General features: G+C 36.3%; 1 protein-coding gene and 2 non-coding genes across 4 annotated transcripts; all 3 read left to right on the forward strand.

Moving 5' to 3' along the window:
- Sirt1 (sirtuin 1) lies at positions 1-26588 on the forward strand. 2 transcript variants are annotated; one of them, XM_047553514.1, is made up of 9 exons: positions 1-506; positions 2438-2554; positions 4145-4386; positions 6630-6782; positions 16645-16792; positions 17606-17685; positions 18204-18390; positions 20374-20928; positions 23548-26587. In XM_047553514.1, the coding sequence occupies exons 1-9, from the start codon at positions 89-91 to the stop codon at positions 23874-23876; spliced, it is 2229 nt and encodes a 742-aa protein (XP_047409470.1). In that variant the 5' UTR covers positions 1-88; the 3' UTR covers positions 23877-26587. The 2 variants fall into 2 exon arrangements, with proteins under 2 accessions (XP_047409470.1, XP_047409471.1); XM_047553515.1 differs by lacking the exons at positions 1-506; positions 2438-2554; positions 4145-4386 and adding an exon at positions 15991-16115 and having other exon boundaries at positions 6645-6782; positions 23548-26588.
- Positions 9042-9151, forward strand: LOC124986092 (U6 spliceosomal RNA). The gene has a single exon (XR_007108992.1). It is a non-coding gene; the product is annotated as a U6 spliceosomal RNA (small nuclear RNA).
- On the forward strand, positions 18894-18967 carry Trnav-cac (transfer RNA valine (anticodon CAC)). The gene has a single exon. It is a non-coding gene; the product is annotated as a tRNA-Val (tRNA).
- Positions 26589-27173: the final 585 nt, after the last annotated feature.

Consider the following 27173-nt stretch of genomic DNA (forward strand, 5'->3'; position numbering starts at 1 on the left):
CCGCAGCCCGAGCCGCGGGGGCGCCAGTGCCGCGCGTCGAGCGGGAGCAGAGGAGGCGAGGGAGGAGGGCCAGAGAGGCAGTTGGAAGATGGCGGACGAGGCGGCGCTCGCCCTTCAGCCCGGCGGCTCCCCCTCGGCAGCGGCGGTCGAGAGGGAGGCCGCATCGCCGCCCGCGGGGGAGCCGCTCCGCAAGAGGCCGCGGAGAGAAGGTCCTGGCCTCGGGCGGAGCCTGGGCGAGCCCAGTGGGGCGGCCCCGGAGCGGGAGGTGCCACCGGCGGCCGGGGGCTGCCCGGCGGCTGCGGCGGCGCTGTGGCGGGAGGCGGCAGCGGCGGGTGGGGAGCGAGAGGCCCAGGCAACAGCAGCGGCCGGAGAAGGAGACAATGGGCCGGGCCTGCAGGGCCTATCCCGGGAGCCGCCGCGGGCGGACGACTTCTACGACGACGACGACGACGAGGGCGAGGAGGAGGAAGAGGCAGCGGCGGCGGCGGCGGCGATTGGGTACCGAGGTGCGCAGGGCGCGGGCGGCCGGGACTGCGCATCCCCTCTTCCTTCTCCGGGGCCCCTCCTAGCGTCAGGTTGCGGGGTCTTTGGGGCGGAAGGGGGGTTCGTGGCTGGCTCCGCGGCGTCCCCTTATCCACTACCGCCCTCCGCTCGCCTGCGCCCCTACGGGCTGTGGGCCGTGCTGCGGGATCTGTGTGCCGACTTGCTCCCTCCCTCCTCTCAGTCCGCGGCCCGCCTGGGCTGCTTGCTTTGCGCAGTCGCCAGGTCCTCAGGCTCTCGCAGTTTTTAAAAATAAGTTTTTCGCTCCTCTCCTACCCTTTTACTTTATCACTTTTATTAAGGGTCTTTCTTCTTCTTTTTTTCCTCACCTCTCCAAGTACACTGAAGTCTGCAACTTCTGGCTGTCGTGTTGATCGACCTTTTGCAATTGCTTTTGCAAACTGACACCTGTGCTGTTTTTGAGGGTCATTGTTTTTCACTTTAAAGTTTGAAACTTTAAAGAGCAAAGGTGTTTCTAGAAAAAGCTTCCGATATTTAAAAAAAAAGATGCCTGTTTTCAAAGATATTACACTTCTGTGATGCAATTGACAGTAGGTATAGGGGGACAGTGATGGTGCTTTTAGAATACTTTTATTAATATTATTTTTCTTCCAGTCAGTTCTTATAGTGGTTTCAGTTTCAGTGTAATTCTTTTGTACATGGTAATTCCAAAACACAAATTGACATTATTTTGGTATTCTGAAGCCAAAGGTGGTTAATTGCATTTTGTCATCCTTGAGGTGAGAGTTTCGTATTTATGATCTGATGAGTTTCTCTCCTGGATAGGTGTGGGTCTTTATTAGTTTTATTTTGTGTCAGGCTCATCTAGTGAGCCATTTGGCCAAATATGTGACAAAGAACATGTGCATTAGGAACTGGTAAAACAGCCTTTGATTTCAAGAAATAACTGAATAGGGAAGAGTAATGCACAGTTACCTTAGTATGTTTAGTGTTATATTAAGTGCGAACTGCAGGGGGTGTGGGGATGTTGTTAACTTTTGGGTAAATCTGTTTTACAAATTTATTGAACTCCTTTTATGACTGATAAATTCATTTAGATTATTAATATTATTTATTTTTGCTGGGGATCTAACCAAAGGCCTTGTAAAAGCTAGGCAGGTAACCACGACTACGCTACACCCCAACATCCCTTTTCTGGTTTTTTTTTTTTTTTTTTTTTTTTGTGGTACTGGGGATTGAACCCAGGGCCTTGTGCATGCAAGGCAAGCACTCTACCAACTGAGCTATATCCCCAGCCCACGTCTTTTGGTTTTTAAAATGTGTTTTTATTTTCATTTTTTGCTCATCTTTATATTGGTTCATTATAATTCTATATAATGGTTGGATTCAATTTTTACATGTTCATACATGCACATGATATAATAATAGAATTTGGTCAGTACCTAGTATTTCTTTTTCTTTCTTTTTTGGTACAGAGATTGAACCCAGGGATGCTTAACCACTGAGCCACATCCCACATACCCAGTCCTTTTTATTTTTTATTTTGATACAGGGTCTAAGTTGCTTAGGGGCTGGCTAAGTTGCTGAGTCTAATTTCGAACTTGTGATCCTTCTGCCTCAGCCTCATGAGTAGCTGGGATTATAGGCATTTGCCACCATGCCTGCCTCTGTTTTGGTTTTTTAAAGTTTACTCTAAATTATACTTAATTTCTAGATCTTGTTGGACTGAAACTTTTAGATTCTGAACAGAATCCCTAAAGAGGAGAAAACTGCTCCTATGAATGGTGCAGGCTGACTCCATAGACGTTTTTATATACATGCAATATAAATGGTAAATGTTTTATTCTGTGAAATGGTTGCATCATAATTGAGTCTTCATACATTTTAGATACAGATTGTTTCAGCACCCTTAAATTACTTTTGATTTCTTTTGCAGATAACCTTTTGTTTAGTGATGAAATTATCACTAATGGTTTTCATTCCTGTGAAAGTGATGAGGATGATAGAGCTTCACATGCAAGCTCTAGTGATTGGACTCCAAGGCCACGGATAGGTATGGTTCAGAGCTGTGCAGCTTTGGAATATATGTTTTTCTTTTTGTATTTTTTACACCAACTTTTTATTCTCTGCCCTCTTAACTGATGAGGTTTTTAGGCATGTGGTTACATGGCAAGTTTTTGTTCGGTTTTGCTGCGCTGAGATCACACCTGTGCGTGCTAGGCAAATGCTCTACCGTAGACCTGTAAACCCCCACTCTTCACTTTTTGTTTCTAAGCAGCTTAGGCCTATGATAACTAACTTATGCTATTTCTCAAATAGCCAGGTCCTTCAGTTGTATCTTCTTTGTGGAATGCTCTTCCTTCAGTTAGTTTCTTCCTTCTTCACTTTGTAGCCCCTCTTTATTTTTTCTTAATTTTATCACTTAAGTTTTAACAAGTTCTGTACCTGGTGTTTTAAATTTCGTTTCTTGTGCTTGAATACAAGCTCCATAGAGGCAAGGGTTTTTGACCGATTTTTTTTTTTTTTTTTTTAACTACTGTGTATCAGCCTAAATAAAGTGCTTTATATATAGTTTGTGCTTAGTATTTACAAAAGGAGAGAATGGGAAAGTTGTCTCCATACCTGCCTCTTGCCTCTTGTATTGGGAATTGAACCCAGGGTCCTGCACATGCTAGGCAGGTGTTCTACCACTGAGTTATGCCCCCAACCCCACAATATCAGTTTTTTTATACCAAAGGCATAACATAACCATCTTAAATATTTTTTAAAAAATTTGTGGTGCTCTAGCTTTTTAAAATGCCTTGACTATCTAAACATAGTGATGACTAGTTAGTTCCTTTTTAACATCTATAATACTTATTTTCTCAAGATAGAGAACTGATCTGAGCAACTTCAGGGTAAAAGAATTATTAATATTTAAAAAACATGGGCATTGTATGCGTCATCTTGGGAGACTGGTAAAGATCAAATTGAAGGTTGTTAATGGAAAAATTTTAAAAGATGTTATTTACATATAGGGTTTTTTTTTTTTTTTTTAAGTTGTGGATGGATACAATACCTCTGTTTTATTTACTTATTTTTATGTGATGCTGTAGATTGAACCCAGTGCCTTACATAACGCTAGGCAAGTGCTCTACCACTGAGCTACAACCACAGCCTACATTTTTTTTCTCTTTATCTCCCTGATAAATAACATGGGCTTTTAGGACTGGTAAAGTCTTTCCTATAATGGTTTATAGAACAACTTTGTGTATATATATATATATTTTTTATTAGTTATAGCGCATGTTTTTAGATTTTAACCATAAAAACTTATCTGGTAGTTAATTCATCTTAAAAGTTCTTATGGTTCTGGGGTTTGAACCTAGGGCCTGGTATATGCTGAACCATATGTTCTACCATTGGGCCCTCCCCCTCTCCTAATTTAAGGCTTGACATACATATTTATAGCTTAAGAGAACTCACCTCTTGATTAGATCTCCATAACTTCACTGGGATATAGCATTAACTTTGTGTCTTGCATTTTCTTTCTTTGTAAAATAACCTTAGAGATTACTAACACATTACTTCAGAATATAATTGAGATTTTTTACAAGTTATTTGGAAGTAGATTTGATCTAAGTCTTTTTCTTCCTTAACATAGGTCCATATACTTTTGTTCAGCAACATCTCATGATTGGCACAGATCCTCGAACAATTCTTAAAGATTTACTACCAGAAACAATTCCTCCACCTGAATTGGATGATATGACACTGTGGCAGATTGTTATTAATATCCTTTCAGAACCACCAAAAAGGAAAAAAAGAAAAGATATTAATACAATTGAAGATGCTGTGAAATTACTGCAAGAGTGCAAAAAAATAATAGTTCTGACTGGAGCTGGGGTATGTAAGATGTATAAAACACCAACAAAAGGAAGAAGTGGTTTTATCTTTTTCTAATTAAGGAACATTTTTTCTGGTTTAAAAGAATTCGTCCTTAATTGGAATGGATGTTTGGAAAATGCCAAAATCTGAGTGTAGTGCAGTTGCTATACAGGGTCAGTTTTTTTAAAAAAAAAATCTCTCCCAACAGCCTTTAAAAATTATTGCTTCTATAGCACAGTAGGTAGTGGGAGTTAAGGCAAGATTTTTTACCTATGTTATACCACAACTCCTCAAGGAGATGCAGGAAATTATAATTCTGTTTGTGTTATGATAAGTCAGGGTCTAGGTGGAGATGCTATATATTTGGTCAGTTTTCTTGGAGAAAACAGAAATGTAATTGATATTCACAAATGAAGAACTTAGTGTTGGGAAGGTAACAGATTTCTACTTTTTTATCATATTAAGATAATAGGATGATGGTTTGTTTTTGTGTGTGTGGGGGGGACAGGTCATGTTTTAAATTTTATTTATATATATGTATTTATTTAGCAGTACTGGGGTTTAATCCCAGGGTTTCACACGTTAGTCAAGTGCTCTATTACTGAGCTACATCTCTAATAGGATTGTGGTAATTTGACATTTTTCATTTGACTTACTTAAGGCTGTTGTGTATGATGTGTCAGATAGAATACATTATATGTTAGCAACCAGAGCAACTGTAGGAGTGAAATTCAGTTTTGTTTTCTTTCTTTTTTTTTTTTTTTTTTTTTTTTTTTTTTTTTGGTACTGGGGTACTGCAGATTGAAAACAGGAGCGCTTTACCAGTGATCCACATCCCAACCCCCCCTTTTTTTTTTTTTTTTTTTTTTTTTTTTTTTTTTTAATTTTAAGCCAGGGTCTTGCTAGGTTGCTTAGGGCCTCGCCAAGTTGCTGAGGTTGGCTTTGAACTTGTGATCCTTCTGTCTCAGTTTCCTGAGCCACTGGGATTACAGGTGAGTGCCACCATGCCCAGCTGGTTTTTCTTATGGCTAGGGATTGAGCTTGAACATGTTAAACATGTGCTCTGCCACTGAGCTACATTCAAGTAGCATGATGGTTAGGTTTTGCTCACAGATGTGATTTAGATAAGTTTGTTTTACTCTGAGGTCAAGTTGGAGTCAACTTTGGTAAAATTGTAAAAATAAAATTTTAGCACAGTGCTGTGGCACATTCCTGTAATTCCAGAGACTTGAAACGCTGAGGCTAGTTCAAGGCCAGCCTCAAAAATTTAGTAAGACCCTTTCACAGAATAATGAATTTTAAAAAGACTGGTGATATAGCTCAGTAGTAAATTGCCAGTAAGTTCAATCCCCAGTGTCCTCAAAAAATAAATTAAAAAAGTGTACGTATGTAAGTTTTGAATCTCCTGTTTGGAATGTCAGGGTTTATTTGTAGAACAATCAGTGTATAAATCTATTATTAAAAAATTAAGAGCTGAAACATGCAACATAGTTTTTATTTTTTTGAGATGGGGTCTGTGTTGCCCAGGCTGGCCTAAGACTCCTGAGCTGCTTCTTGCCTTCTTGAGGCAAGCTGTCTTCTTGCCTCAGTCTCCTGAGTAGCTGGCACTATAAGGGCACACCACCATGCCCAGCTTGCAGCATTGTTTATTTTTTGTGGTATTGGGGATGCTTTACCACTGAGTTATATCCCCAGTGCTTTAATTTTTTTTATATTTAGACAGTCTTCCTAAATTGCTGAGGCTGGTCTCAAACCTGGAATCCTTTTGACTTAGCCTCCTGAGTCTCTGGGATGGTGCCACCATGCCTGGTTGCAAACTCATTTTTAAAGAAAATAATAGTAATTTAGTACTCTTGAGGGTAGTGGGATACTGACCATATAAGAGCAATTTATTTGGAAATAATTGTGGTAGAAATTCTTGCCTTCTTTCTAGTTAAGTGGTTAAATTGGTTTATTCCTTTTTTAATCAGATTGTAATTGCTTTAATTTGTTCATTGAGTACTTAAAGGTTTAAAATTAGCCCAACTTAAAATTCCTTATCGCCATTAAAAACAGAATATGTGGCAGTTTTAATTAGACTCATTTATTTGGGTATTTTAATTTCTATTTGAAATTAGGGTGAGGTAGTATTCTGTTCTCCCCCAAAAGACTTCAAACTAAAACTTTATTTTTCAGCTCTCCTCTGAAATTGTATGGTAAGAGAGCTGCTAATTATAAAGGTAGAAGAGTTAATTGTACAAATTATGCCATGCATATTTCAGGTATCTGTTTCATGTGGAATACCTGACTTCAGGTCAAGAGATGGTATTTATGCTCGTCTTGCAGTAGACTTCCCTGATCTTCCAGATCCTCAAGCAATGTTTGATATTGAATATTTCAGAAAAGATCCAAGACCATTCTTCAAGTTTGCAAAGGTACTACTAACTTTCTAATTGCTTCTTAGTGGCCTCTGATGAAAAAGTATTTTGTTCATAGGCTTCTTAAGCTTTCTTAATGCATTGTCTGTTAAGCGATGCTATTACTATGGTGGCGTAAGATTACTCATTAGTCAAGATTTTTCTTTATTTTAGTAGTATTGATCTTACTTTCAAAGAAAAGACAGTATCTTTTTTTTTAATTTTTAAAATATGCACTTCATTCATGATCTTTATTTTGTCTGGGCTTCTCTTTGCAGGTCATAGACCATATAAAAGTGATAGAACTATTTTGATGTTCAGTATTTCTGAGTCACAAAGATTATGACATCTACTTTTTTTTTTTTTTTTTTTTTTTTTTTTTTTTTTTTGGTGGCACTGGATAGAACCCAGGGCTTTGTGCATGCTAGGCAAGCTCTCTATCACTGAACTATATCCCCAACCCTTTAAATTTTTATTTTGAGACAGGGTCTGAGTTGCAGAAGCTAGCCTCCAACCTGCTATCCTTTTGCCTCAGCCTTCAGAATGACTGGGATTACAGGCATCTGCCACTGAGCTTAGCTTACTCTAGTGTGTTTTGTAGTAGCTGGGTTTTAACACATGAGTATGTGCCTGAAAAATCATTTGTAATTAAGGTGGAGAAGATTCTGAGGTTGCATTTTTGTTAATAAATTGTTCTGTAGAATCATTCTGTCCAGTATAGAAGCCACTAGCTGCATGTGGCTATTGAGTACTTGAAACATGTTGAAGTGCTGTAAATATGGAAGACATTCTGGATTTTAGAGACCTTGCTACAGAAATACTTGTTAAATTCATTTATTAAATACTAACAAATACTGATTATATGGAAATAATCCCTTCAGTAATGGATTAAGTAAAATATATTTGAAATTTTCACTTTAATGTGATGACTAGAAAATTTATATACATGGTTTACTTGAATCTCTTGTATCTCCACTCTAGAGTATAAAGTTGAATTAGTATACCATGCCTAAGAGATTTTATTCATTAGAAAACTTTGGGTTTTTTCCTGTAGTTTGGTCTTATGAATAAAGAAGATTAAACTTGGATGTACATTTGAAAGGGCTTTTTTGTACTAGAGACTTTTTTAGTGAATCTAGAAAGAAACTAAGTTAATACACCTGATTTTTAAGAGTGTCTTCATCTATTTTCAAACCATAATAAATATTTACATGACTGTAAGAAAAGCTCTTCTAAATTTAGAACAACTGGTATTAATTTAAATTGGTGGCCATCTTTAAAGAATAAAAATGCGTTTTGTCCCAGTGTAGTATATTAAATGTATATTAGCATAAAAAGGGAAAGTCATTAAAAATTCATATATATGATGTAAACTGAAAATTGAATTTGAAGAAATCTCAGGCAGTCAAGAGTATTTGCATCCTTTAAAAAATAAGTAACTTGAAACTTAACAAAATTTCAAACTTTTTACTTCACATATCAGCAGTAATGGTGACCATCTATATCTGACCTGTAGAGCAGACACTTGGTTAGTTGTGCATTACAAAATTACAGATTAGTGAAGATGCACTATTTAATCTACCACTGCTAGTGGACCACAGTATGATTTTGAAGACGAAGGAACCATCATTTAATTATAGATTTCTTGATTTGGACCTAGGACATTGGCATTATAACAGCTCTAATTAGTAGACCTTGACACTTCTAGAAGGCCAGCAGGTAACTAGAAACTACTTTGATCTTATATCTCATTATAAAAGCTTCCTTTACTACTGCATTTTCTATAGTGGTCCCAAGACTTTTGCTATTAAATTGGGGGGAGGGGGAAACCATGTTGTCAAAATTAACTCCTTTTTTGGCTTTTTAAACTTATTCCACGAAAATAAATTTCCTACTTATGTTATAAAGTGTGGTTAGATGTCTAAAATTGAGTTCAATTCTTTTAAATAGCAGATTTTTATATTTTTTTTTTCAGTGTGGTAAACTGACACTTAGAAAAATGTGGGAACCAAATGGGGTGCTAAAACTCATGTTTCTAGTAACAGACACTCAGGAGGCTGAAGCAGGATTGAGCGAGCCCAGCAGTTCTAGATAGGCCTGGGCAACATAGCAAGACCTTATTTTAGTTTAAACTGACTTCAACATTTGAAAACCTGTATAAGTAATTCATAATTACTCTGATAAAGACAATCCTAAGAACTTTTAAAATTTTAATAGAAATCTAGAGAAAGCATAAAGGAAAATAGAAATATGAGTTACAACAGAAAAGGCACACTAGTGCTCACTTCTGTAGCAGCATATATACTAGAATTGGAATGCTACAGAGAAGATTATCATGGCCCCTGCACAAGGATGACATGCAAATTTGTGAAGCCTTCCACATATATACATATATATATTTCTTGATACTTTCCTAACATGCTGTAAAAATAGTTAACAGGGAAATAACTTGAGATGATGGCTGACTTTGTTTAATGTCTTAAGAAATTTTCATGAACAATTGAAGCATAATTGTTAGGAACACATGTATTAAGCTTGAGAAAGTGGAGTAAAAGTTTTTTGAATGGGAAAAAAACACTATTAAAATAGTTCTTAAGCACTATTACTTTACAGATTTTATATTACTTGGGAGGAGAAAGGGTCAACATTGTTCATTTGTCTTTAAAATTAAAAATATTAAGTGCAGCTGTTTATAATCATGATTATTTAAAAATTCACCTGATTCCTTTTTTGTTTTCATTTATGTTAAAAAGCTAATTAAATTAATCTATGTATAATTCTTTGTACTTTAATTTTCACATTAGGAAGACAGCTTCTGGTTACCGAAGTAGTACTTAATAATATAGGTAGGAGAGACAATATAAGTAAGTTTGGGTCTAAAAATTAATAACTGGGAGAAGGATTAGGAGAAACAAAGAATGCAGGACAGTACCCAAACAATAGAGAATATGTAAATACTGTCATTTTTTTTTTTTTAGATTCCTAAACCAAGAACAAAAAACCTACACTTTCGTGTTTGTGTGTGGTTGCCTTAGAATGGAATTCAGGGCCTTTCTTATGCTAGGCAGTTGCTCTACCACTGAGCTGTAACTCAGCCCTAACTTGAAACTTTCCTGCTGGTCACTATAACTAGGTGGAAAGTTCATAAATGGCTTGTGAGTTTTGCTTGTTGTGAGTGAAAGTGAAGCAATGAAAAAAGGAAAAATAGTTGTAAAATTGAGATATTTTGGAAGAAAAGGAAGAATTTCTACATCAAATTAAGCTATTGGGTGTATGTAATTATTGAGAAGAAATTTAGATTTCACCCAGATTGGGAATGTAAAGGAGAAGCGTGTTGAAGAGGTTTGTGGTCCACAAGAGCATTTTCTTTTTTGTTTGTTTTTTTGGTTCTGGGAATTGAACCGGGACCTCTCGTGCATGCCAAGTGCTTGCTCTTCCAACTCGGCGCTGTTGACACTGAACTAGATAATTCTTTGCTGCAGGGAGCTTTCCTGGGTATTGTAGTGTTTAGCAGCATTGCTGGCTTTCACCCACTAATTGCCACTGACCCCTCTACTTCCAGACCTGATATTTAAAAATGCATGCAGACAGGGTCAGTGTCCCCTGCAAAATTGCTATCATTTAGCATCAAGGTATTATAGTATGCATCCATGTGGTACCACTTTGAAATCTTTTGTACAAGAATAGTTAAGGCTAATTTTAAAGTGATAGTCATATTCTGAACCACTTTCTTTTCCTGCTGCATAATAAGAACTTAAATTTATTTTTTAAGTGGTGCTGGGAATTTAACTGAGGAGCACTTTACTGTGCTAAGCTAGGTCCCCAGCCCTTTTCATTTTATTAAAAAAAAAATTTTTTTTTTAATTTTTTAATTTTGAGACAGAGCCTAAGTTGCTGAGGTTGGCCTTGAACTTGCACTCCTTCTATCTCAACCTCCCAGGTTGCTGAGATTAATCTACATCCACATCCAGCTAAGAACTTAATTGATAATGAGTTGTGGTCATAGTTCTAAATATTCAGTGAATGTTCTTTCCTTGAAGTGACTGAAGTTCAAGAAAAAGTAGAGGAAGAAATATGATCTGAATTTTTATGAACCTCATTCCAAAAATGTATTCTGAGAGAGAAATTGCTAGTTCATTTTTTCTTACATCTGGATACATTTCTACCAGAAAAGGTCAATAAAATACACTTCCATCACACATATGAGAAGGTTGTTGATTTACCATGTCCCTATCCCCGCACCACCTCCCCTCAAAAAAAAAAAAAAACCCCACAATACATTGTAAGTATTCACTTTTTTCTTTTGGTCATTCAAAGGATGGAATCCAGCTAGCTCCTTGTCCATGCTAGGCAAGTGATCTACCATTGAGCAACACTGCCAATCTAACATGTTGTTATTTATTTAATTTTGCAGTACTGGGGATTAAACCAGGGGTGTGGTACCACAGAGCTATATCCCAGTCATTTTTATTTTCATTTTGAGACAGGCTCTCAAACTTGCCATCAGCCTTCCTCAGTAGCTGGAATTAGCGTGTGCCACCATGCTAATAAGCTTCTTGCTTAGTATTCTTGCAAATAAATGGTACTTAACAGATGTACCTCATTGGCGAGAGATAAGGAGGGGGATGGAGGCTGCATAGTATTCTGTCTTTTAGAGTTGTACCATAATGTAATGCCTAACAGTGGGTATTAGAGGATTTTCTTGTTTTTAAAGTCTAGGATTGTTTAGCAGTTTTGAAATTATATAAATGTATGATAGGTAAAAATTAGCATGTTAATGTCCTTTTGTTGTTTATCTTTAGTCTTTATTTATTGACCCTCGATTTAAACGTAGCACTTCACGCATTCCTTCCTCTCCTCCCATATATAGTATTAGCCCCCTAGTATTCTGTTTTAATTAGTGTGGATGACTACTTTTACTTCTGGTTCTGTGTATATCTTTGAATTGTCTTTTTGTTCTTAGCCATTTTTTTAAATCCCCATTCTAGGGCTTTTCTTTTCTTTTTTTTTTTTTTTGGTGCTGGGGTTTAAACCCAGGGACTTGTGCATCCTAGGCAAGCTCTCTACCAACTGAGCTATGTCCACAGCCCAAGGGCTTTTCTTTTCATACTGATTTGTGGGAATATGTTTTTTTGAAGAGTTTTTATGTTAGGTTACTGTTTTGATGTTAGGGTTACTGAATTGCATTCTGTAGTAATCCTATGAAGATAAGCAAAATGAGGTAGACTTACCAAACTAGTATTGCTCAATTAGACTAGTTTGTAACCTAAGAAAAATGGTGCTAAGTCCAAAAGAAAAATAGAAAATTTGAGGTTGAAGCATAAAATATTGGAAAGTCTGTATGAATAGGACTTTTTGTATAAAAAACTAGGTTTGAATGACAACTCTGCTACTTATGGTTCCTGATAACAAAATGGTAAATTATTTCTGTGTTTTGGGTTTTTTTCATTTGTAAAATGGGAATGAATGTGCCTTGAAGAGGGTCAGCAAACTTGCCACAAAGTATCAGGTAATATGTGTCCTGCTTTATGGATCCTCTGACATATGTTGTTTTTCTTTATAACCCTTTAAAATATAAAAACCCAGCCCTCAGTTTTATGTGTGGATTTATAATAAATACAAAATATAAGAGCTTTTTATACCTGGTATATACTAAAATTTCATTAAGTAGTAACTAATAGTTTCATTAATTGGAATTCCTTTGGTTAGGACAGGGGTTGGCTCACTACAATAAAGAAGCATGCTTCTTTCTTCCAGCTTTTTAAAATTACAATGTAATAATGAGGTCAGATTTGACCCACTGTCTATTGTACAATCTGTGACCTAAGAAGTAATATTTTATTCTTCATGAATGAGCAAATGAACATTTTATTTATAGTGTTCAACGTGTTTTGATATATCTTTTTGTTATGGAATGCCTATATCAAGCTAAATAACATTTCACCTACTTATTTTTGAGATAAGAACATTCACAATCTACTCTCAGCAGTTTTCAAGTATATAATACACTAACTATAATCTCCATGTTGTACAATAGATATTGCTGAACTAATTCTCCCTTTCTGAGATTTTGTGTCCACTGACCATCTCCCCAATACTGCCTCTGCAGCTAAATATGAGGTTTTAAATTGCTGAGAAAGGGCTGGGGTTGTGGCTCAGTGGTAGAGCGCTTGCCTAGCACATGTGAGGCACTGGGTTCGATTCTCAGCACCACATAAAAATAAATAAACAAAGGTTAAAAAAAAAAGAATGCTTTATAAAAATAAAAAATAAAAAAAAATAAGTTGCTGAGAAAAATGTCAAAAGAATACTAAATGGCATGTGAACTTACATGAAATTCTGATGTCATTGTCCATAAACAAAGTTTTATTGGAACAGAACCATTCTCATTTATATATTATCTATCGCCGCTTTTGCATTATAAAGGAGAGCTTGTGTAGTAACAGACCATATCCACAGAAACCATATCCCTTTTTCTATTTTATTTAGAGACAGGGTCTCGCTGAGTTGTTTAGTTTTTGAGACTGGATTTTTTTTTAACAGTATTCATTTTTTTATTCCAATTAGTTATACATGGTAGTAGAATGCATTATGACACATACGTAAATAGAGTATAACTTCTCATTCTTCTGGTTGTGCATGATATAGAGTTACACAGGTCATGTCATCATATATGCACACAGGGTAATAATGTCTGATTCATTATATCATTTCTACCCTCTCCCCTCCCTTTGCTCCCCTCTGCCTAATCCACAGTAACTCTATTCTTCCCTAGCGCCCCCCTCCTCATTGCGAATTAGTGTCTGCATATCAGAGAAAACATTAGACCTTTGGTTCTTTGGGATTGACTTATTTCGCTTAGCATGGTATTTTCCAGCTCCATCTATTTACTGGCAAATGCTGAAGCTGGTTTTGAACTTGCAGTCCTACCTCAGCCTGAGCTGCGGGGATTACAGGTGTGGCACAGCAGTTGAATTTGTCAGGTGGCCAACTTTATTTAGTATTGAGTACTGATTAAGATACTGAGTAGTGGGGCTGGGATTGTAGCTCAGTGTTACAAGCCCTTACCTAGCATGTGTGAGGCACTAGGTTCAATCCTCATCTCCACATAAAAACAAATAAAATAAAGGTATTGTGTCTATCTACAACTAAAAACATTTAAAAGAGAAAAAGATATCGAGTAGTCTATTTGTGTGATTTTACAGAATAAGTGAAATAAGATTATGAGGATTCTCCTTAACAGGATTAATCTGTCTCGCTTCTCTGCCTTCCTTTGTTTATCAGTGCTAAGATTTTGAAGAGTCCTTTTTTTTACTTTTCAGGGGCTGCAATTACAGTTGTGTTTTTAGGGTTTTTTATTTGTATTGTTAGAAACTTGAGGTTGTATTGTTAGAAACTCTGACCATCCTGGTTGGTGGCCAAATCCTGGGTTGTGTTTTCATACACAGCTGTGAGGAAGGCTTCCTTTTTTATGTTAAGTCTTTGATCTCAGCAGAATGGTCCAACCCGCATGACTGGTTCCTTAAAAGGGCTTAAGGGTGTTGCTTAGAACAAGGCTGGCTAGCATGTAACAGTTCTGATATGAAAGAGTTAAATCTGTATTCTATCTAAAAATTATATCATAGATCATTTAGTTTTCATCAAACTTCTCAAATTCTTAGGACTGACTGGTTTATGTTAAAACAGTCCTGAATAATTTCTGATTATATTCCTTAGTTTGAATACTATATTTAAATTGACATGGTCCTTTTCATATTTGAAAGGAAATAGAGCTAACACTCATCATATAGGTTCTACCATGTAAAATGTAGGACTATTAAAAAGTCTTTCATGAATTACCCTTAGTAACAGAAATTGATTCATAACTTTATGAGCTAAAAATGATCTTTAACAGGTTGGACAAGAAGGGGAAGCTGGGATATATGTGAAATCTAGCATTCCACACATTGTTGTATTCCTTAACACTCTCCTAAAGAGTTTAGACATACAGTTAATTCAAGGAGTATATATTGTCTTAGAACTCTTGTCCTCTGCTGTGCCCTAGAGTTAAGTCATCCTTCCTCTCCTGTGTTTGGCATGCTTTTATCAATCTGCCTACTGCTTTATAGAGGTTTTTGTTTTTGTTTTCTTTTTTCTTTTTTCTTTTTTCTTTTTTTTTTCTGTCATGCTGGGGATCGAACCCAGGGTTTTGTTCTTGTGAGGCAAGCACTCTACCGACTGAGCTGTCTCCCTAGCCCCAAGATCTTATTTTATCTGTTCTAACCTTTTTCTAATGTTGGTCAAAATAAGGATCCTAAAGGATTGTTCCAGAAGGAACTTTATTAGTAAAGCGCTATAATATTTAATTTCTTGAGTGTAAAGGTACTAAAACAAATTATCCTGGGTAGGAGATGATGGTTGGTATAGCAAAATTTACCAGTATTCCAGAACATAATGTAGATTTTAGTTTTCTATAAATATTGATTTTAATAAGCTCTTCTTTTGCTATTTCTTCCTGTATGCATTTTGTTTTTTTTAAATTGCCATTATTCCTTTCTTTGAAAAGAATTGTTCTTGACTTTTTTTTTTTTTGATAAACATTTGAAAGGCAAAAGTTTTGGATTTTTGTATAATAATTTTTAGCAGCATGTGGACATGTACATGGTAAAAAAATAGTCATCTCATCTCATTATTAAACTTTCTTGGTATAATGTCAGAAGTGAAAATTACCCCAACTTTGTTTACAACTTATATTCTTCCTGGCTTGTTTTTATGAACCTATTTGTTTATACATGCATTTCCATTTTTGTTTAGTTAACAACAAAACAAACTGTACACACTGGTGACTTATTTTTCCCCCCCACGTGTCATGGACCATTTTCCAAGTCAGTGCATCTAGTTCTCCCTCATTTTTTATGGCTGCATATTCCACTGTTATGGATGTGCCATATTTATACAACCAGTTCCCTATTGATGGACATATGGTTGTGTCCAGTTGTTTTTTTTTTGTTGTTTTTTGTTTTTTGTTTTTGCTAGCATTATAATAGGTTAGAGCCGTAATGAATGGTAAGGAAGTAAGTAGATGATAGCACTACTACTTTAAAGAAAAAGTAGAAAAGAAACTTCCTTTGCCATAGTCACTAAATGAAATTGAATAAAAACACTGTCAAAAGTTGGGAGGACCAAAATTGATACTTTTTCTCTGATCTTTTTGCCATGTGTATATCTGAATTCTTTGTTTTTAAAGAAGAAACAGCATTGAAGCATTATTTGGGGGGAAAAACACACACACAAAATCCAGCAACTCAGCATTCATGAGCAGCTCTATACTATACCAGTATGTGCCTGTGCAGTGGAAGGAAAACAATTTTGGTAAGGAATTAAAACTTTAGCTTTAAACTTCCAACAGGTTGATTATTTATAATGAATGATGAAATTAAAAAAAATTTTTTAAATAATCGTATGTTGACAGAGCCCTTTTTTTAGTTTTTTAAAAAAAGTCACCATACCTTTGAAATCTGTAATTTCAGTGTAAACTTTCCCCTTTTTCCTTAAAGAAAAAATTTGAATTTGCAGCCAGCAAAAATTTGATACCCTAAGGAGTATTACTTCTGACTTATTCAGTCTATTAACATTTATTAGTGATGTTTATGGGTCAACCTTATTTTCTTCAAGGGGCCAAGTTCACTAATTGCTGAGTTTTATACATATTATTGCAAAAATCCTTTTTCTAGGTGTGTGTTGCATCCATCTGGATGCTTTAAAATGCTCGTATATTTTGTTTTAAAAATTATGTATGGGGGATTATATAATGGTAGTTTTTTGATAACCCTAAGCAGGATGGATGTTTATTATAGTTATTTTATTAACATAAGCTTTTTCTACCTTTTGCATTATGTAGGAAATATATCCTGGACAGTTCCAACCATCTCTTTGTCACAAATTCATAGCGTTGTCAGATAAGGAAGGAAAACTACTTCGCAACTATACTCAGAATATAGATACCTTGGAACAGGTTGCAGGAATCCAGAGGATAATTCAATGTCATGGTTAGTAAACTTCAAAATTGGCTTTTGGTAATTTATTTAGTGTCTTAGGAAAAATCAGCATTAGAAAGCAGGCTGCTTTCCAGTAATGAGAGTTTAAACATTATTAACATGTTATCTGATTAGTTGTAGGTAATCTAAGAAAAATAGAATGCAAAATAATGAAAATAGAAGCATTGTCCTTGTTGCTGAATTGCAGAAAACATGAAATATTAATATACTACTTTTTTTTTTTTTTTTTTGATATTGGGGAGTGAACCCAGAGGTGCTTTACCACTGAGCTACATCCCTAGCGCTCCCTCCATCCCCCCCCCTTTTTTCTTTAAGACAGGGCCTCGCTAAGTTGGCCTTGAACTTGTGATCCTCCTGCCTCAACCTTCCAAGTCATTTGGATTACAGGCGTGTGCCACTGCACCTTGCCAAACATTAATATGCTTTTCATTTCGGAAGATATTGCAGTAATATGACATTGTTATTTTAAATGCTTTGAGTATAAAAGTAATGTATCTATAAAGTTTCTGAAACACATCTGTTGAACTAAGATATTAAAATTGGAACCTTCATATTCTGAAGAATTTTAGCACTAGTGGAGTTAATTCATCTCATTTAAACGAGTAGTTTTAGAAGAGACAGTTACATTCATATTTCACAGTTGAGGATTGAATTCTCCATGTGTATTTTTTTTCCTCTAAATTCCCATGTGGAATCTCTTAAAATTCTTGTAACTTTTATGGTGTTAAACTTTATAACCTTTATGGTATGTTTAAGAAACCAAGTATTCCTTTAATAAAGTTTATGTATGTTGATTGGTTCTAGGTTCCTTTGCAACAGCATCTTGCCTGATTTGTAAATATAAAGTTGACTGTGAAGCTGTAAGAGGAGATATTTTTAATCAGGTAATTCATCACCCATATTTTAGGAATGTACACATCTCTGATCTGTTCTTCCTTAGCTACCAGTATTTTCCACCCCTGCAAAGTATTTATATGATAGGGAAAGGCCCAGGAAGAAAGTGTTGCCATTGGGAATTCTAGTGAAACACAAGGGTACCTTGAAATCATGAAATTGGCTCCTTTGTTATCTAAGCCTAAAATAAAAAGCCAGACCACAAGTAAGAAGTTGCTGTATTAGTTTTTCTCCTTTCTCTCCCTTTTAGTGTTTGTCAGATTTAGAATCCTTAGGAGTTGTGGTAATCTTCAGAATATTTAAAAATACTGTCAAAAAACACAGGAAAATGTTTCATTGTATGTCAGTAAACTTATAATTGACATTTAGTGTGTATCCATTTTCACTGCTATTAATCCACAGCTTTTCTGTGATAATTCTGAAATGCATTTTTATAAAGTATGGAAATATTGACTACTAACTTGGGCCTTTACTTCACTTCACCTCAACCCGAATCTGGAACTTGCAGGTAGTTCCTCGATGTCCTAGGTGCCCAGCTGATGAACCACTTGCTATCATGAAACCAGAGATTGTCTTTTTTGGTGAAAATTTACCAGAACAGTTTCATAGAGCCATGAAGTACGACAAAGATGAAGTGGATCTCCTTATTGTTATTGGGTCTTCCCTGAAAGTAAGACCGGTAGCACTAATTCCAAGTAAGTCAGTGATGGTTTGGGGTGAATATTTCTGCATATACCACCACAGGTTGTGGATCTGTATAATAGGCTCTGATAATCTTACTGTTCTATTTTTTAAATGATTTTTTTGTTTATGAAGATTGGTGCAAATGATATTGTAATGAGGGTTAGGGGAATGTCAAAACAGAAGTAGTATTAAATTTCAATTATTACTCATGGAAAATTCAGATGAAGGGAAAATGCACTGAGGCATATTTCTAGTCCTTTTTAATTTTTTGAAACAGGGTTGCTAAGTTGCTGAGGCCAGCCTCAAACTTGTGATCCTCCTGCCTCAGACTCCAGAGTAGCTGGGATTCCAAGTGTGTAGCACCATTCCACTTATACTTTTTAGTGAAATGTGTTTTTAATATGGCAGAGGTTAGCTTCAATTTGTTTACATAAGCTTGAGGAATTATTTGTCTTGCTATTAGTTTATGATCTTTCACACTTTTCAACTGTATATTAAACGTGTTCTGTAGGGCTGGGGATGTAGCTCAGTTGGTAGAGTGCTTGCCTCACAAGCACAAGGCCCTGGGTTCAATCCCCAGCACCACAAAAAAAAGAGTATATTGTACTTGTGTAAGATAGAATATAGGGAATCAAAGTGATAGTCCCTTCCTGTAGTAATGACAGCCATGCCATGTCATAATGCTGGTACATGGCTCTAGCTTATATAAACCTGAGTGTGTTAAGAATGCTTCCATGTAATCCAAGACCCTATTATTCTTGGGGAAATTTCTTTAGCATGCTTCCATACTACCTTTTTTCTCTCCTGAAATGAAGCAAGGGAGATGAGAGGAATATTTCAGATATAGCAGATGTTTTCTTTTGAAAATGGGAGGACAAGAGCAAACATTATCAAACCTCAAACCAGAGAACTAAACCCCGTGTCAGCATCAAATAGGTAAACAGAAGAAACATGAGTCAAACTCTCCAATTCTTTGTCTCACATCTGGTGGCTTTATCACATACCTCAGTCTTTCCTAAATAGCTGTGAAATACTCGTAAAATAGAATATAGGGTAATTTGTAATTAAATGAAACAATTTAGTATTATAAGCCCCCCACCCTTTTGTGGCCCTGGACTTGATGCATGCTTAGTAGGCACTCCACCACGGAGTTACACCTCTAGGTTTCTTATTCTCTTGCCTGGGCTGGCCTTGAATTCCTGGGCTCAAGTGATCTCCCAAATAGTTAGGACCATAGCCTCAAGCTACCATACCTGGCTTTCTCTGCCTTAAAAGCTTTATTTTTTGGTACCAGGAATCAAACCCAGGGACACTTAACCACTAAGCCACATCCTCAGCTACCCCCATCCAGCCTTTGCCTTTTGAAAAAATTTTGAGACAGGGTCTCACTAAATTGCTTAGGTAGGGCCTTGTTAAGTTGCTGAGGTTGGCTCTAAACTTGGAATTCTCCTGCCGCAGCCTCCCAAGACACTAGGATTACAGGCATGCACCTGTGGGGTCATTGAAGAGTGTGTTGATAATGGGCAAACATGATTTTTGATAGGCAAAGATAATTTTTTGAAAATGTAAAACAAGTCTATAATAAGTAGTATAGAATATTTTTGTATGGCTTTTATATATCAGGAGCTGCTTCAATACAATGGTAACCTAACACCTATGTGCCAAGAATTCTATGCATGTGACGTCCTCATTTCAACCTTATGGGAAAGTAATGACATTATTCCCATTTTATACAGAGAAGGAAACAAGTTCAGAATGGAAAGAATGAGAAGATTGCTCAGAGGTAACCAGCTGACAGGAGCAGAACCTGAGATGCTTTAATGCTTCTCTTGCTTGTTAGATTTTTGATGAAATGTAATGACTTGTTCAATTATTAGTGGAGGTTTCTTATTTTGTGTTTGGAATTCAGGTCTTTTTATGCAAGGGTGCATTTGTTATGGTTTTATTAGCTCGCTACCCCTCTTTATCTAATTTTCTTTTCAACCTGTTTTTAGGTTCCATACCCCATGAAGTGCCTCAGATATTAATTAATAGGGAACCTCTGCCTCATCTGCATTTTGATGTAGAGCTTCTTGGAGACTGTGATGTCATAATTAATGAATTGTGTCATAGGTTGGGTGGTGAATATGCCAAACTTTGCTGTAACCCTGTAAAGCTTTCAGAAATTACCGAAAAACCTCCACGAACACAAAAAGAGTTGGTTCATTTATCAGAGTTGCCACCAACACCTCTAAATATTTCAGAAGACTCAAGTTCACCAGAAAGAACTTCACCACCAGATTCTTCAGTGATTGTTACACTTCTAGACCAAACAACGAAGAGTAATGATGATTTGGATGTATCTGAATCAAAGAGTTGTGTGGAAGAAAAATCACAGGAAGTACAGACTTCTACTAGGAGTGTAGAATGTGTTAATGTGGAAAATCCGGATTTGAAGGATGTTGGTTCCAATACTGGTGAGAAAGGTGAAAGAACTTCAGCTGCTGAAATAGTGAGAAAGTGCTGGCCCAACAGACTTGCAAAAGAGCAGATTAGTAAGCGGCTTGATGGTAAGAAATGCTGTTGAATCATTTTGAAAGTATGATTATTGTAAAAATATCTTGTGTGAGACAAACCAGTTTTGGCAGGTTAGTTGATTAGGGTAGTTCCTCCACTTTTCCTTACAGAGTGCTGGGGATGGAAATCGTGCAAGCTAGGCAAGTGCTTCACTGCTGAGCTAAATCCCCAGCCCTGATTTGGGTAGCTTTCCATAGATGAATTGAAAATCGTGTTTAGAGAAAGTCACAGAAAGGTAAATCTGGTGGTATCTTATGCAATACAGGGAAAAAACAGTGTTTGCTTTTAATGGTGTGCTATATGTTTCTCCAAGGGATGGGAAGATGAAGATAAATATTGAGAATGGGTTTATGTTATATACTCTGCCATTGTCTGATGAAAGCTCTAACTGGTAGAAATGATTGGTGTACTTATTGTGGGTCAACTGCTTTACGCATATCTAATTTTAAAATCACAAGGTAGAAACTATTATTGCTTCCCTGTTTCGGCTGGGAAAATGGAGGACCATCAAGGTTATATATAACACCATGCAAGATAACAACTACAAAGTACAAAAGCCAGATTGGATTCCAGGTTTATCTAACCCCAGGCTGTTCTCTTAACCACTACATTGTACAGTCTCAGATCTGGAAAGTATTTCGGGATTCTTCTCCACTGAGAAGACACATGCAGTCTTATCAATTTAGTATTAACACAGGTGGAAAAACCCTGCTTTTTGGAGGGTGATGTCAAGTCAAAGCAGTATACATGGGAAGGTCCTAATTTAATCAATGTAAAAAACAGGTATCTGCTTTAACTTAGGCCTAACAGTTGTGCACAACTTAGAACACAGTATAGTCTTAATACCATTCTTGGTGGAAACCAGCAAGTTTTAGGTAAATGTGTTAAGTGTTCCAGCCATTTGTAAATTTTTAGTTCGGCTGAAGAAGGCTTTGAGTCTTTTCCCACTATACTAAATTCTGGAGACAATGATTAATCTACTTATATTTGTGTATAAAAATAAGTGATTAGTTTTCACTAATATTTTAGTACAGGGGCTGTAGCTTAGTGGCAGAGCACTTGCCTAGCATGTGTGAGGCACTGTGTTTGATCCTTAGCACCACATAAAAAATAAATAAAAATGAAATTCTTTCACCTTTCTCACCATCTACAACAACAACAACAAAACCAATTTTAGAGCACATGATGCTGAGGCAGATCAAGAGTAACTACTGTTTTTAGCAAAACACCCAAAAAGTAGGTTCTACTTGGAAATTAGGGTATAGAGATCTTTTTAAGTAAACGAACTTCTAATTTTTAAGTAGAGTGTTAGAAAAAAAACAGAAGCATGCTTATGTTTGCAAATGTGCAAAACACAGAAGTACTAATGATTTGCTACATAATTCTAATGAGATAATACAAGTCTTACCATATACAAAATCTAGCACTGAATTTTCCTTGAACAGATCTTTTGATTCTTAGTCATATATAACTTTGCCCCAGAAATTGTATACTTGATTTTACCCAACTAAGAGTAGAATCTTGGTATTATTTCCCAGTACTTCACTGAGGCTAGAAACGAAAGTATAATATCGTCATATGCTGGGACCAATTTAAAGATTCCTTGTTTTCTACCCGTGAATTCACAACAGCAGACAAACCTTTTTTGTACATAAAGCTGTATTTATTGTACTGTATCCTAGACTCAAATCACAAAAATCTGGTTGCCACATTGGCGCAGTTAGAGTTAGTCACTGCATGGCCCAAGTGCTGGGGGGAGGAGGGGTGGTGGGTTTCTGTTTTGACTCCTGCTCCAACCATGAAAACTAATACTGAGTACCTTTGTTTAAACAGTGAAATAAGTGTTTTTCACGGCATATTTGTAGTGGACTGTCAAATCAGTTTTGTGGATTCAGGGCAGAATTGTCATACGTGACAGGTTCTTTCAGTGTGAGAATTGAATTGGGTCATGAAGCATGTTTGAAAACCACTTCAAAGAGAAATTTAAGAATGCACATCTTAAGGAGTTCTTGCTCTAGTGTCTGTCCATGGCTTAAGGGGAGGAAATGAGCTTCTTGTCAGCATAGGTTAACTGTAGTCTACTAATGTATACAGAACTCTTGTAAAAGCACAGATTCTGGGGGCCCCGAGTTCAATCCATAGCACTAAAAACAAAATACAGGTGAGTGGGTGGTAAGACTTGAAATCTGATGCCAGTATCCACAAATTGCATTCTGAATAGTGTGGGGTGAAGATATTGACAATATAATTAGGTAGTAGGCTGTTTGAAAAGTTAAATGGAAATGTTTTTAAAACTTGTGCTTTAGAGAAATTTTATTAAATGAGCATGAATTGGATATGCAATATCAAATTTCTTAAAAGGAATTGTTGAATATGATTGTTTTTTCATCATTAAATCAGGGTTAAAATTATTTCATTCTCCACATGAGGAAATTGAGTCATACAGCTAGCTACTTGTACAAAGAACTAAGATTTGAATCCAGGACTAATAGTTCTTGTTTTAGAACAAAAAATTATAATCTCCAGTAATAAAAGGCAGAACCTAGTCTGGACTCCAGATTGTCCAATTAGACTGAATTAAGTCTAACATTTCATTTCTTACTATATTTCAGGTAATCAATACCTGTTTTTACCACCAAATCGTTACATTTTCCATGGCGCTGAAGTATATTCAGACTCCGAAGACGACGTCTTATCCTCTAGTTCTTGTGGTAGTAACAGTGATAGTGGGACATGTCAGAGTCCAAGTTTAGAAGAACCCATGGAGGATGAAAGTGAAATTGAAGAGTTCTACAATGGCCTGGAAGATGATGCTGATGTTCCAGAAAGAGCTGGAGGAACTGGATTTGCAGCTGATGGAGGCGATGGAGCGGCAGTTAATGAAGCTATATCCATGAAACAGGAAGTAACAGACATTAACTATCCAGCAAATAAATCATAATGTAATAATTGTCCAGGTACAGGAATTGTTCCACCAGCATTAGGAACTTCAGCATGTCAAAATGAATGTTTACTTGTGAACTCAAATAGAGCAAGGAAAACAGAAAGGTGTAATATTTATAGACTGGTAGATTGTTTTTTTCATGGATAATTTTTTAAACTTCCATTTCTGTACTTGTGCACTCAACACTAACTTTTTAAAGAAAGGTACTAAGTATCTTTAGTCAGCTGTTGGTCATGACTTTCTTTTAAAGTTTATTTTGTATGATACATCTGTATTGTATGTATAATTTTGTTTTTGCCTGGTGAATTTCAACATTTTAAAAGTTTTCAAAAGCCATTGGAATGTTAAATTAATGTAAAGGGAACAGCTTATCTAGACCAAAGAATGGTATTTCACACTTTTCTTTGTAACATTGAATGGTTTGAAGTCCTCAAAATATCTGTTCTGCTGAACTTTTGATTCTTTAGCACAATTATCTATTTTTAAACACTGGCATTTTCCAAAACTTATGGCAGCTAACTTTTTTAAAATTATAAATGACATGCAATGTAAGTAGATGGAAGTCAACAATATGTGGAAGAGCACTCAGTTGTCATTACTTTTAGAAGTAAGACTTTGGTGCTAAGAGTTTCAGGAGTATTGTATTTATTGTTCAAATGAAGATGGCTTTTTGTACTTCCTGCAGATATGTAGTAATGTCTATAATTGACCCATAAAACTAACCTAAAAAAGACAAGTGAATGCTTTGGAAATGTTTCAGTTGCTTTAGAAACAATAGTGCCTGCCTGGATCTCCTTAGTTTTGAAATATTTGCTATTGTTAAGTACCTATCACTGTGGTAGAGCTTGCATTGATCCTTTTCCACAAGTATTAAACTGCCAACATGTGAACATGCAAAGCTTTTCTGAATCTATAATAATGGTACTTCTACTGGGGAGAGTGTAATATTTTGGACTGTTGTTTTTCCATCAATGAGGGAGGAATACAACAGGTCCCTGATTACAGTTCCAAAGTAATGAGATGTTTATTTTAACTCAGCCAGAAAGTACATGTCTCCTGTTGGGAGGATTGGCATAATGAATACCAAACCGCTAGCCTAGTATTATGGAGAAGAACATGAAGTTGTAATAGCAGAATAGTTATTGAATAAAACTAGTTTAACATTTTTATTTAAAAGCTTAGCCTGCCTTAAAACTAGAGATCAACTTTCAACTACTGAAGCTTCTAGGCCTTTGAAAAAAGCTCATATTTTATAAAGTCACAGTAAGCATTTATTTTCCAGACCTTTTTTGAACATTACTCCCAAATTATTATATTCTTATGTTGGTTTAGTATTTATTACAATAAAGAGGGTTTGAAACATAGCTGTTCTTTATTCATAAAATACCCAGCTAGGACCATTACTGCCAGAGGAGAAAATTGTATTGAATGGCCATTTCCCTATCTAAAAGATGTCTCAATCTGAATTTATTTGGCTACACTAAAGAATGCAGTATATTTAGTTTTCCATTTGCATGATGTGTTTGTGCTATAGATGATATTTTAAATTGAAAAATTTGTTTTAAATTATTTTTACAGTGAAGACTGTTTTCAGCTCTTTTTATATTGTACATAGTCTTTTATGTAATCTACTGGCATATGTTTTGTAGACTGTTTAATGACTGGATATCTTCCTCCAACTTTTGAAATACAAAAACCAGTGTTTTATACTTGTACACTGTTTTAAAGTCTATTAAAATTGTCATTTGACTTTTTTCTGTTAACTTACATTGTTTAAGTTATGACACTTTAAATTTTCCAGGATTTATATAAGACTGAGGACTGTATGTATTAGATGCCACCTTCTCGTACTACATTTCTTAAGTCTAACTGGGCCCCAGTACTTGGAGACAGTGCTTGATACAGCAAATGGTACATCACCAAACACTTCAAAATCAGAATTTCAATTGTTCTAAGTCCAGTGGCCTTATTTTACAAGTCAGGGAAAGGCAGGGTAAGGTTTAAGGCGTCTAAAGGCCAAATTAACTGAAATTTGGTTTTAGGGTGCAAGGTTTTTTAAGTCCATGGGATTGCAGAATATATTCAGTATAAGCCTCTTTTTAGGCTTCCCTCTCTCAAACTCCTGGGCTCAAACTATCCTTCAAAAACTGCCTTAGTCTCCAAGTGCAATTACAGGCATATGACATCATGCCCATGCCCATATCAACTTTTCTGAGGCTTACCTGAGAACCTTCTTAGTCCAGTCCATTGAAGTTTTTGGGATGTTACTATTCAAGAGGCTGAAAAATGCACCTTAGAATGTATATGTAATGAATAAAGACTTGACTGGCAGTTTTCTGTTCTCAGGTGTCATACCTTCCTCCGCAGCTTGTAGACAGAGTTAACAAAAAAAACTGTCCCGGTTCTATTAGCCCTGGAGAAATTACCTGTAAAATCCTATACTCAGACATTACAAGTGAAATTCCACATATGCGCAGACTGGAAAAAGTACACCTTGTCATTTTAAGTATCAATGACTTAGCAATTCCTAGTTTAAGATGTGTGCCCAATACTATTCTCCAATCATTTGTTACTGAGCATATAGATATCCTAACTTTAATGACATGATGGTTTCTTTTGGGGGGGGTACATAAAATATTGGTACATCTTCAGGCTTCAGGCAAAGGTGTTTACATTTAACTCCTAAACCTGTAACGTAGGAGTGAGTATACGACAAATGGACAAAGATCTAAATAAGTCACTCTGAGCCTTATACTCAAGCTAGGATACTGTCAGAGATGAAGAAATTATCTCACGATCTCCTTTTTAGAGTGGTAATTAAAAATCAGCTGAGGTAGTTTAGAAAGCCTCACTTCTTAGGAATACATATTTAACTGGCACAAGGCAGGGCTGCACATAGAACTAGAAAGCACCCCCAGGTAGTTCAAAAGTACAGTCAGGTTCGAGAAAGGAATTAGGAGAACTCACTTCAAAAAAATTGATCTTACTTTTTAATATGTTTTTTAATTGTAAATGGACCTTTATTTTTTGTTTTATTTACCTGCGGTCCTGAGAATTGAACCCAGTGCCTCACACATGCTAGGGAAGCAGCACTTTACAACTGAGCTATGACCCCCAGCCCCATCCTTTCTGACTTTCTAACACTCCGCCTCTTCCCAAGGCCAACCTGAAAAGGCAGAACCCCCTTATAAGAAGCCTCTAGGCTCAATTTGTTCTCTGAAATATTTCATTAATTAGATAATTTAGGAGGTGGGAATGTGGCTCAGTGGTAGAGTGCTTGCCTGTTGTGTGTTA

This window comes from Sciurus carolinensis, chromosome 5 (genome assembly GCF_902686445.1).
Source record: "Sciurus carolinensis chromosome 5, mSciCar1.2, whole genome shotgun sequence".
Classification (NCBI taxonomy): domain Eukaryota; kingdom Metazoa; phylum Chordata; class Mammalia; order Rodentia; family Sciuridae; genus Sciurus; species Sciurus carolinensis.

Bases quoted from the DNA above. Each gene is read 5' to 3' on its own strand.
- Sirt1 (XM_047553514.1), top strand. From the start codon at position 89: ATGGCGGACGAGGCGGCGCTCGCCCTTCAGCCCGGCGGCTCCCCCTCG. The intron at 507-2,437 runs GTGCGCAGGGCG...TTTCTTTTGCAG, and splicing joins GGCGGCGATTGGGTACCGAG to ATAACCTTTTGTTTAGTGAT. The intron at 17,686-18,203 runs GTAATTCATCAC...TGGAACTTGCAG, and splicing joins GAGGAGATATTTTTAATCAG to GTAGTTCCTCGATGTCCTAG.